Here is a 12,337-nt window from a genome sequence, read left to right on the forward strand (position 1 = left end):
CTAGATCTACTCCACAAAATTGAGCAAATAAGCAAGAGCAGACCCGGTCTCAGGTGAATGTTCACCCGCTTCGCAGCAGAGGCTTCCTCAGGCCAATAGTCCACGAGCCTCAGCACGTACTGGGTTTTTATTCAACGCTTCCGGTCACGTGTCAGTGCTTGAAGTCAGATGGAGGAATTTTTTTTTATTTTTGCAAACCTCAAGCAAAACAGACATCAAAGCACATCATTGATGGGTTGCTCTGCTCTTTTTGTGTTATTACTTACACGTCATCAGGTGTTGTATGTGTGTGCGCTTGTTGTGTTTCTGGCACACAGTGTCCAGGCGTGTCTGGCTACTTCCGTTTGGTCTGTTTTGGTTCTTTCAGGGAAGGATCAGTATCCCTTTACTCTCCCCATTTTAAAGCAGGAGTCCTCTAACTAATCTGATTTATTTAATTGTATCGGCTTTGTAAGATGACAGTCCAGGCCCAAGGTGCCAAGATCGGTGCTGCACTGCGTTTGTGGAAGATTGGGTTGCAGGAATTACTAGAACGGTATTCAGTAGGGAGCATACCTCCACCTGGTTGGCCATATCACTCAATGGTGAAGAATCACTTTTAAAATTCTATTAGCCGGATCCAAATCCGGATCTTCACCAAAATCTAATCATTTCGTCAGTGTCACATAAACTATATCTCTGCCAAATTTCGTCCGAATCCGTCCACAACTTTTTGAGATATCTTGTTCACAAACAGACAGACAAACAAACGGACAGACAGACAGACATGCAGTAAAAATGCAGTAATATGTTTGTTTGGGTTGCTTTCCAGCCGACCGACGTCTTTCGGTAGCCATCAGGCTTACGGTGAACCTCCATCAGGCTTACGGTGAACCGCCATCAGGCTTACGGTGAACCGCCATAAGGCTTACGGTGAACCTCCATCAGGCTTACGGTGAACTGTCATCAGGCTTACGGTGAACCTCCATCAGGCTTACGGTGAACCTCCATCAGGCTTACGGTGAACCGTCATCAGGCTTACGGTGAACCGTCATCAGGCTTACGGTGAACCGGCATCAGGCTTACGGTGAATCTCCATAAGGCTTACGGTGAACCTCCATCAGGCTTACGGTGAACCGTCATCAGGCTTACGGTGAACCTCCATCAGGCTTACGGTGAACCTCCATCAGGCTTATGGTGAACCTCCATCAGGCTTGCGCTTGACAGTAGGAATGGTGTTCACTGCCTGATGTGCAGAATTAGAATTGTGCCAAATGAAAGGCTTTGAATTTAGACCAAAAGGTTAAATTTTTGTCTCATCTGACCACAACTTTTCTCCACATGCTTGCAGTATCATTTTGATGCTTTTTTGCAAACTCCATACAAGCTTTTAGATGTCTTTTTCAGTAATGGCTTCTTTCTTGCCACCTGTCCGTAGAGGCCAGCTCTGTGAATGGAACGAGATATTGTTGATTGACGAACACTGATCCCATCTCGAACATAGAGCCTTGAAGATCTTTCAGTCGTTGTTGGATTTGCAATAACATCCCGAACCAGTTTCCTGCTTGTCTGCCTGCTGAGTTTGGATGGGCGACCTCATCTGGGTAGAGTCTGGGTGGTATGATACGTCTTCCTCTTCTTAGTGATGGATTTCACCGACTCAAAGGGATAATGAGTGACATTGAAATCTTCTTATAATCTTCTCCTGAAAGGTGCTTCTCCACCACTTTACGTCTGATTTCATTGGAAAACTCCTTCATCTTCATGTTTGCCTTGTTGGTTGACTAAGTGAGTTGCACCTTAAAACCACTTAAATACCTGGGGGGAGCTTAATTTTTAAGGTAAGCCACTGATTACATACAAGTAACACTTGTTTTGTAACTTTTCAAACAAATAATTTACTGCTGTAGTGATTTAGGGTTAATTAGGCAAAGGGCTTGAACACTTATGTAACTGAGAATCATCTGATTTTGTCTGTTAATCTAACTTATTCACATTTGATCTGCATTTTTAGCTTTGTCACTTTGGAGTAGTTTGTGAAGACTCTTTATGTATTAAGTTTGATTTTGAAGGCATAATGAAACAAGGTCAGGTGGCATCAATATGTGAAAGGTTTGGAGGGGGGTGAATACTTTTCCAGGCTTCTGTAATAAACAACATATTTGGGACATGTGGAAAATGGATATTGGACGAACACACAAACATGGTCTAAAACGAGGACGATAGAGAGGGGTGGGGCGTTTAGTGAGAGGTCAATTAATGATGAGTAAGTAATGGCGAATACATGAGATGGTGGTGAGACAGGAAAGCAATTGCAAACATGAGAAAGGACAATGGAGTGAAGTTGAGCAGAAAGCCAGTACTTTGAAGTATGACGCAAGGTTGCTGGATTTGTTCATCCTGGTAGGATTGAAGCAGGGGCAGACAAACCTAAAGAGCAATGGTGCAACATCAGATGAGAAGCGATAGGTAACTCAGAAACCACAGATCTATTTAAAGTGAGGGAAGGATAGTTGCATCCCACATTCTCAATAAGCAATGCCAATGATTTGCAACGTTTTGAACTCTACAGCGTTCCAAAGTGGGACAGAGGGGGCAGCAGACCATAAGAAAAACAATACTCGGTTCTGCTACAAATGAGAACTTTGTTCGGTTTAAGTTCAAAGTTGTGGAGGAAAAACGTTTGACGGTGTAAGTTCAGAGGCGTTGAGGAATAACTTTGCTTGAAGGAAAATACTGTCTGCGACAAAAAGTCAGCCTGATGCAACAAGATGCCACAGGACACTAAAGTATTCTGTCAGAAATAATACCACTTACACCTCCCCGATTCACCGCAGCTTTTACCTTCAAAGAAAATACTTCAAATCCCATAGACTTCAGAAATTGAATAAACATCCTGATGAAGCCCTCAGGAAACTCGTCATTCACCTTACATAAACCCCAAAAGCTGTTTGACAAATCCTACTTTATATTTTATTTTCTAGGCAGACACTGACATTATCACCATAAATGATTGGGAGCTTTGAAGTGTATTATAATTACTAACAACGGTACCCGCCCTATGGGCGGGGCTTCAATTGGGAGGCCCAAATGAAAAGGTAAAACATCGTCAATTGAAGGTTTTTTTTATTTTAAACGATTCATATAAACATCCGTTAAATCATATCAAACAGTATTTGTAGAATTTCAATAAAAGCCAAATCACTGTTCATATCGGTAAATATTATTACATCGTGTTTGGAAAAACTGGAAAATTGGAAAAAAAATTGAAAAACAATATAGCCTATTTTACTCCAGGGGGTCCCAGGAATACCCACCCAAAATTTCGTTGCGATCGGTTCAGCCGTTTTTGCGGTACCTGGGAACAGACAGACAGACATACAGACGTCCAGACATTTGGTGAATTATAGTAAGATATATATATATATCAGACAAGTCCATTTTATAGTCCGCCAACCTATAGTTTTTGCTGGGCCTCCACTTGCCTTTGTCAGGAGCAATTTGCTTCTTGTTTACCTCCTCCCAGATATACCTGGGGGAAGGTGGGCCTATTCTGTCAACCAATCACAAAGCTGTGTTGCGAGACCTTGTGACCATTGACCAGTGACAAGCTTGTGTTGCAAGTGTTTTGTAACTGTTCGAGAGGTGCTGTGCATTGTGTTTGTGTTATCCTTGTCGCCTGTGTCGCTTACGTCCCACCTTGTCTTTGTCCTCCTCCCAGCATCGGTGTCTCTCTGGTGTTTGTGAATGAGAGGTCCGGACACCTGTGATAAGGCCACAGTTTCCTCTGCCAAAGGTGACACCGGGCCACGTTCCCCTATGGGACAATGTGAATGTTCTGGTGTCATCCCCAAATCGTGCCAGGAAACGAATTACGAGAGGCATGGCACACTGGCCAAACGAGGTCACTCATGGTAGAGTCTCCTCTGTCAAAGGTGACACCTTTCCCCACACACACATACCTACATAAAATGAGTTTTGCCATACAGGTATAATGACAAGCGCTCCTGAGGGAGTTTGTGGAGTTGGCCACACCTTGCCGGGGTGGGGTCCGTCTACGTACTGATGTGATGAGAACCATCCAGCAATGTACTCTGCACCAGCATGACTACAACATCGCGCACACCTGTGCACGCAGGTAAACCAATGAGCATGGCAAGAGATGCGTTCTGTACACGCACAGCCATTGGCAACATCTCTCACCCTCCATTTTATATTGACTTTTTGTTTGTTCCTGCTTGGAGTTTATTTATTCACTTGTGTATGCCACCATCTCTACCTGTCCTGCAGTTGCCACAAGGCCTGGGGCACGAAGTTTATTCACAACAGATCAGTGTTCATCGTCAAGGGCTCCAGTCTGTGCCATCATCATCATCATCATCATCATCATCATAAGATTGGTTGGGTGAAATTTATTTATTATTGCTTTGCTTTGTGTTTATTGTTTTTATTATAATTAAAACCGTTTGTAATCTTCAGTGTGGAGGAATTCCCTTTTCTGGCAACAGGGCTGCTTGAGAACAATAACATCCATTACGAGAGCAGGAGGACAGAGCACGAAAGAAAGCCCACACTCTCGTCTTTAACATCAACCAATCAGCTCATTTATTCGGGAACACAGCACACGTGGAGATTGAAGAGGTCAAAAAACCGATGCGACACAATGTGAAGTACACACACACACATATACATACATACATACATACACACACACACACACACACACACACACACATATATATATATATACACACACACACACACACACACACACACACACACACACACACACACACACACACACACACACACACACACACACACACACACACACACACACACACACACACACCTCTTTTCTACCTGATATTTTATACGCCCATTAGAACACCCCAAATCCGCCTCTTTCAACCCGCAACTTCTTTCCTGCAATTCCTAGTTGTGTTCATTTGCTTTATACCGTGTACCCCTCCCTCCTCCCCCTTCCACAGATCTCCCAATGTCCCAGTTCTCTTCTGTTGTTGTGCTTGTGTGCTTCCCTCTCTCTCTCCCCCTCTTGTCTCCCGCTCCCTTCATTGTATGTTTTATGTGTCCGTGCAGGTTTTCATGTTCAATGTGTTCGCTCTTACACGAGCCTCGATTCTGTATCCCCCAAAAAATGTAAAAAAAAAATATATATATATCTCGTAACTCCATAACTTTGATCCAGTGCATTGTATTAATCGATGAAACAAACGTCCTGATTAAACTCCTCTCACACAGAAATCTATTACCCCTCTTGTTCCCCATTCTTTGTGAATACCAAATCGATCTTCGCCAAGATGTCGTGTCCCACTTTTGTACTCGACCATGTTGTGGGTAATCCGGCTTCATTTCCCGGTCACAATATTCCACGAGAAGGCCCTGTGCTGCTCTTTGTGGCAAGCACGACGGGATATTTGTAGAACATGGAGGTATTTATATCCCAAACACAGCAATCCATGGCTATTTTTAATAACAAGGTCAGCTATTGTTCACCTCTTGAGTAAAGCAATCTTTGCAAAAACACCATTTTACGAGTACATCATGAACAATACCATTCAGACATGCATGGTTCCATCTTCGGAAAATGTAGTTCGTCGAAGAGAAGAGAGTTCAAAAACGTCCGAATTATATATTAAAGTAATGGCTTCCCCAGGTACATGAGAGCCTCGTGATGGCTTAACGGTTAAGGTAGCTGGCTTAAGATCACATGGTCCTGAGCCATTTGAGTATCCCGAGTCGAAGTGGCGACTCATCCAGGATCGTGCCCAATAGCCTCGGAAACTGCTTTGGCAGCCCGATGCATCATCACAATAAAATAAAAAATGCTTTACAAAAACAAAATGCATCATTCAGCTCGTCCGGCCAATCCCGGCAGCTCAAAGGCAAGATTTTCATACGACCTTTGACCTTTCATACGACCTTTCAGGGTGGGAAAATAATTAACAGTTTATCTTGAGCCTGGAAAAGAGTCTGAGTGCATTTTGTGTTGTAACCTCCGCAACATGCTCAGTCGGCAGACCCTTGAGCTTGGCGATGTGTTCACAAGAAATGATGAGGTTTCGAGGCTCGTTGCGCACCTGCACATGGTACACAAACAGTAATAATAATCTCTTTTCAACGACGATGGAAAGAGATTTTTTTTTAAAGTCATTACTGTGAGAATTTAGCATGCAATTCCGCAATCAGAAAGACGATCAAACTGTCTCGGTGTGTTTCGAAAATAGCATATGTAGAAATGCTATTTTCATATTATTAATTCGGCCGTGGGAGACGGGCTTTTGCAATCACTTGTCGTTAAATTTGCTTATTATGAGAACGAGCGTGACTGTGCGTGCTCCGCGCACCTCACCACACGTCGTTTCAGAGGGATAGGCATCTTTAACCATTTTGGTGTCTTTTGGGTCTTTTGGAACCTCTGGGCCTTTAAGGGTATTTTAAGTCTTTGGGTTGTTTTGGGTCTTCAGGGCCATTTGGGTCTTCGAGGCCATCTGGGTCTTCAGGGTCTTTTGGATCCTCAGGGCCTTTAAGGGTATTTTAGGTCTTCTGGGGCTTTTGGATCTTTTGGGTATTTTGGGTCTTCAGGGCTCTTGGTGGTCTTAAAGGGCTTGGGGGATTTAAAGGGTCATCAAAGGTCTGAGGGGTCTCAGCAGTCTAAAGGGTCAAAAGGTATATTCCAACAGTACGTAATTATGAGTTCATGGACTGTGTTTTGGGTGTTAATTATATTTGAAGAAGAAGACGTTTTGGTCGCTTATAAACAAACAACCATATACGTTTGCTCTATTATTATGAGAATATTGAGAGCAATAATTAATAATTGGGTCCAAATGTCGAAGCACAATGAGTAAAAACAGGTCTTGTCTGCCCGTCTGCTGCTGCGCAGCAGGAGACGGCCGTGTTTTGTAATCAGTTCCATGTTTCTTTATTTATTTACTATTTGAGCTTCATTGTGTCTGTCCAGGCTATAAATAATTGTTTTACCATTTGAGCTTTTGTCAACAAATTTCCAACAAACTTTTATTATGGGAATATGAAGAACACAAATTTAAAAAATTTAGATTTTTTTTTGTCGGTTGTTTTTGTCAACTTTAGTTTGAGTACAAAGCGGATGTGAACGGGCTTTGCACTTTGAAATGCTTTCTAGTTCGGATAAGGAATTGAACACCATGGAAGACAACATCACACAGCTCAAACGTCTGCACGTCCGTCTTTTTGGTTATGAGAAACATCTTACATTCTGTCTCACATTTACTTTGCTCTCCATGATTGAGAATTTGTTTATTTATCGATTAATTCAGTTTTGCTCGTCATAATTTTCAAGAATATTTCACGATAAACATTTCATAGTGCAGATGATGCTCAACAGCCGCCCTTTGCTGGATATTGAGATTTTGCAACATGAACTACAACAATCCAACAGCCATAAATATCACATCCCAGTTGCTGAGCCGAGTCCTTGTGATATTTACCGCACCCACCTAAGGTGGATGAAGGTTTTGTTTTCATCCCTGTCTGTCTGTTTGTTTGTGAACAAGATATCTCAAAAAAGTCGTCGACGGATTTGGACGAAATTTAGTGGACAGGTTGTGTGTGTGACAAGGACAAAATGATTAGATTTTGGTGAAGATCAGAATCCAGATCTGGCCCATCAGTGGGACACAAAACATAAACTGTTGAGCCTGGTGGAGGTATGCGCTCTACCGGGAGCCATTCTAGTCGTACCTGTTTCTCTGGTCCCAGTGCCGGGGCATCGGTTTCCAAAAGCAGATGCTCGATTGGCAGCTGTTTGACCAACTTTTGTTTCTGCAAAGAAATAGACTTTCACAGTTAGAAACAGTTTAATGTAACTCCATTAAATGGACCATTCACCGACATATTGTGATTTAAATTCAAGTTATTAGGTGTTGTTTCATGAGCTCTTCTGCAGAGTGGATAAATGTACATCATCTCAAGAGAGGTCACCACAAAATAAATTACGAAAAGTTATCTTACAACAGCAGAGATGCTTGCACACATTTATGACATCATCAATCAATCAATCAATTCGGTTTTATTAGAATAAAAGAAAAAAGAAAAAAATGTACATGACTGTAGCCCAAGGACTAATAATGTCAAGTTTACAATATAAATAATTTCACATCGTAACAAATACATTATACAGACAGAAAAATAAATCAATTATCTATTTGCATTGGTTAATCAATAAAAACAGAAGAAATACATTTAAAAGCTTGAAATGCTTCGGTCAATATATGAATGTCAATAATTACCTTCGAAATAACAAAATATTTGTATTAAATAGCCCACACTGACTTAAAAATGGTATAATATATAACATTACAAAAATTAAATATTCAATCAATTAATCAAAGTATTTCAAATTATGCATCTTATTTCAATAATGCATTAAAAATGTATTTACTTTGTGTTAACTTACACATGCTGGTAATAAAAATTAACATCTTTCGAGATTATTACAGAAATTCGGAAAATCAACAAAACAAAACCAAGGAAATTAATTTAAAAGATTAAAATACATTAATCATGCTCCCCAAATTATGCATTTTAGTTCAATAATACAGGAAAATATATTTACTTTGTATTAAATTACACATGCTGTTAATAAAAGTTAAAATCTTTCGAAATTATTGAAGAAATGCAGAAAAACAAAACAAACAGAAAAAAATTCATTTAAAAGATTAAAATACATTAATCATGTTTCAACTAGACGTTTAACAGTTTCACTAGAGCAGGGCCATAATCAAATTAATCAAGTCATTTTGATTTCCACGTAATCAAAAGGGTGATGGCTCCCTGTGAACAAAGTCTCGCACCTGCTCACTGCGAACCACAGATGGCGGGACTGAGAAGAAGTATCCGGCTCGTATACCCTCCATGGCGACCGACACCCGCCCGTCAAAAGCGTGGAGGAGGACACGATCTGCCCCTGAATCGTGTATCGGGAAGACTTTGCAGGTCAATTAATTGGTCCTTTTACAAGTACCCTCAGCAAAAAATGATCTAAAGCTATGCGTGAGTGAGTCGGAACTCTGTCAGAAATGCAGTCAGAAACTGGGATATCATCGGTGGAGAAACAATAAAGGTGTAATGCACCAGCAAACCACAAGTACCAAAAAGGGTGCAATTTCACCCAATGATAAGGGGAAGAAAAAAAAAATTAATGCAAAAGAATGCAGCGATGCTCCTCCAAAAAGTATGTAAACAAGGCAGGGATGGTCACAAGAAATGATTTTGGGTTGTTTTTTTTGTATACAAGATCGAAGCTCGTGTAAGAGCTAGCACATTAAACACACATTAGCACATAAAACACAAAAAAACATAAATGGACACATAAAACATAATAAAGGGAGGAGGAGACAGGATGGGGAGAGAGAGGGAAGCACACAAGCACAACAGTATAGAACAGGGACATCGGGACATCTGTGAAAGGGAGAGGGCTGGGGGTGGGGGGGGGAATGGGAGAGGTATAAAACAAAGTGACACGACGAGGAATTTCAGGAATGAAGTCGGAGTTTGAAAGAGGTGGATATGGGGTGTATTAACGGGGGTAGAAAAGATCAAGGTTTTTGATGGGGGAAGATAAGAGATGGTGGTGAACTGCTGTTTTAAAGACCTGGAGGGAGGTGTGGGATTGAAGGGAGTGAGGGAGTTTGTCGCAGAGGCGGGAGAAAAGCGGAATAAAAGAGTGAAGGTGAGCAGTGAGTCTTGATTTTGGCAGTTTCACCATAAAAGGGTTGCTGGCAGATCTTGTGCGACCTGAAGGAATATTTGGAGGACAGAGCACAGACAGAGCTGGGGGAGCTAGGCCAGAGAGGAGTCGGTAGAAGACAGAAAGACCACCTACCTGCCTGTGGTGAGTGAGTGAAAGGCCCTCGGAGTTAGCTTCATCGCAGGAGATTCCAATGATTCTGTAAGCTTTGGTTTCTTCAGCGTGAAGCCGAGCTAGGTGTAAGGCAGGAGCACCAGCCCAGAGGGGAGAGCAGTATTCCATCAAGCTGTGGATGAAAGCCTTGTATGTGATGAGCTAAGAAGTGCCAAGGAAGGACTTCGCACGACGGAGGATGCCCAGTCGGCGACTGGCTTTGGAGGCAGCTTAGAAATGTGGTTTTCCCAGGTAAGATCATTGCTGATAGTGAGACCCAAAAGCTTGGGTGACAGAACTTCTTCGAGAGGATTGTTGAGAAAGTAGATGGGAGGGTTTTCCAGACGGTCTTTTCGGAAAGACAAAGTGAGAGTGTGGGATTTGTCAGGATTGAAAGACAAGTTCCACTTGTTTGACCAGTTTGTGATTTTGACCAGATGATCATGGGAAACCGTCCCTAAATCTTTATTTGAATAATGGTTGTACCTATAAAAGACACTAAGTGTGTGTATTTACATGTATGTGTGCGTGTGTGCTGTTGGTTGTTATCTCCATATGTGGGTTTCAGAAGGTGGAACTGAGTCCTCCCAGGTCTCAAAGTATCCACCTCCATTTCAGTAAGGGATCATAATTTATGGACCAGTTTGTGAAGTTTTCTTGGTCTCGAAGTTTTGTTCCGAGGGCTGTTTTGAGGATCGTCACCGAGCATCGGACAACTTACAACTGCAGTTTGTTTGTCGCAATATTCCCATGAATGGTTTTTAAGATCTCTGTAAGGTTCTTTTTTATCATTCCTGTTGCTCCAATAATCACTGGGCTATTTTGGTGCTCTTCAGCTTCAAGGATCTTTTCACTTCATTCTTGAGGGCTTGGTATTTGGTCATTTTCTGGATTTCTGCGTTGTTTAGGCCAAAATCGCTGGAGACCGACACCTAAATTAGCAATGCCTTCTTTTCTTTTATGTACCTCAGTTCTATATCCGGACGCATTGCTTTCTTTTCTATGGTCAGGCTTGATGGGATCATTAGGTCATACGTGAACATTACTGCCTTGTTTTCAGTGAATGCTTTTCGTTCATGTTTCCATAAGGTTTCTGTAACTGGGATAATTGAGACTTTCCCAGATGTGCTATTGGATTACTTGACATACTTTGCTGTGTCTTTGGATGTACTGCTGCTCTGACACGAGTTTTTTTTATTTATTACATCCCAATAGCAGGTGGCTTGTACTTTGTTTTTATCCTGTAAAACCTACGCTTGTCCGATTGACTCAGTCCCACCATTTTCTTATAGCCATTGATGTAGTGTCCTTGATCTTGGGCATTTATACTGATTCATTCTCCATCCCAGTTGAGCTGACTTCCAAAGAGCCTTCTTTGTCTACTCCTAATCTGGCCAAATCTTATTATACTTTCCTGCTCTTTTATCGTTTTCCCAGTTGTCAGTGTATATTTGTTGATATTTCATTTTATTTTTATCTTTCTTCTTTTTTGCAATTATTGGGGCTGTACTCATTTTGGTTTCTGGTGTGACATCTTCCATTCACACCAATCTTTGGAATTTTTTTGTTGGGTGGGTTAGGGATACCTTCTCTGGTTTGTTGTCTTTGTTTACAAATTGGATTCGGTAGTCTGTTGCACTTTTCCATGTGTTCAGCCAATCCTGCAGTTATGTGCACTTGGTTGAGCTCCATCAGACTCCATCTTGGCAGGTACATTCTTGGGATGCATTGATTTTTGTAAAACATTTTGTGGATGGTGAGGAGTTTCCTTGTTTTGATATCCAGTTTCCACTCTATCACAATTGATTTTTTTGTTCTAAGTACTGTGATACAGTCACGTGAAAAAGTAAGTACACCCCATGTAAAGTTTTGACTTTTTTAACATATTTCAACATACAGCTATTTGATCTTCATTTCAACAATATTGATAGATAAAGGTGATATAATATAACAAATATCATGAAACATTTACATTTTGTAGTCCATTGTATAATTTAAATAAACATAAATGAAAATTTCAGATGTGGAAAAAGTAAGTACACCCCTACATTTATCACTACTTCAAATACCTAAAATTAGAATGAGGGGCACCAGCTTAGGTGCAAATGATTAGAACATCGTTCGAGAGGATCTTGGAGGAACCTGTCTTATTTAAACCTCAGACACTTAGTTTGGTTTGCTCTTTGTTGTTGGTGTGCGGCGTCACCATGCCTAGATCAAAAGAGCTCTCTGAGGCCTTCAGAAAGAAGGTTATAGATGCCTGCGAGTCTGGGAAGGGATTTAAAAATATCTCCAAACAATTTGAAATCAATCATTTGACTGCCAGGAAGATCATTTACAAGTGGAGAAGATTCCAAACAACTGCCAACTTGTTCAGGCCAGGCCGCCCCAGCAAGTTCAGCCCGAAAGCAGACCGCAAGATGCTGAAAGAAGTCTCTAAGAACCCCAGAA

At 41.4% G+C, this 12,337-nt stretch overlaps 1 protein-coding gene and 1 long non-coding RNA gene across 6 annotated transcripts in view; one reads left to right on the forward strand and one right to left on the reverse strand.

Annotated features, from left to right (window-relative positions):
- Nucleotides 1-1,652: 1,652 nt before the first annotated feature.
- On the forward strand, nucleotides 1,653-4,607 carry LOC137435637 (uncharacterized). Of its 2 annotated transcripts, none has more exons than XR_010986125.2 (3): nucleotides 1,653-1,767; nucleotides 3,969-4,117; nucleotides 4,488-4,607. It is a non-coding gene; the product is annotated as an uncharacterized LOC137435637 (long non-coding RNA). The 2 variants fall into 2 exon arrangements; XR_013624500.1 differs by lacking the exon at nucleotides 4,488-4,607 and adding an exon at nucleotides 4,270-4,380.
- TATDN3 (TatD DNase domain containing 3) overlaps nucleotides 1,653-12,337 on the reverse strand; it is a 91,635-nt gene continuing 80,950 nt past the window's right edge. The window contains exons 8-11 of one of the 4 annotated variants that reach the window (XM_068129572.2): nucleotides 8,838-8,950; nucleotides 7,726-7,806; nucleotides 3,297-3,337; nucleotides 1,653-2,409 (exon numbers count right to left, since the gene is read on the reverse strand). In XM_068129572.2, coding sequence (XP_067985673.1) covers nucleotides 2,232-2,409; nucleotides 3,297-3,337; nucleotides 7,726-7,806; nucleotides 8,838-8,950 — 413 coding nt within the window. In that variant the 3' untranslated portion in view covers nucleotides 1,653-2,231. Of the gene's footprint in view, nucleotides 2,410-3,088; nucleotides 3,338-4,038; nucleotides 4,106-5,456; nucleotides 6,081-7,725; nucleotides 7,807-8,837; nucleotides 8,951-12,337 lie in introns of those variants that run through there. The other 3 variants (XM_068129575.2, XM_068129576.2, XM_068129573.2) reach the window with 3 other exon arrangements.

This window comes from Myxine glutinosa, chromosome 9, assembly GCF_964187855.1.
Source record: "Myxine glutinosa chromosome 9, kmMyxGlut1.1, whole genome shotgun sequence".
NCBI classification, from domain to species: Eukaryota; Metazoa; Chordata; class Myxini; order Myxiniformes; family Myxinidae; genus Myxine; species Myxine glutinosa.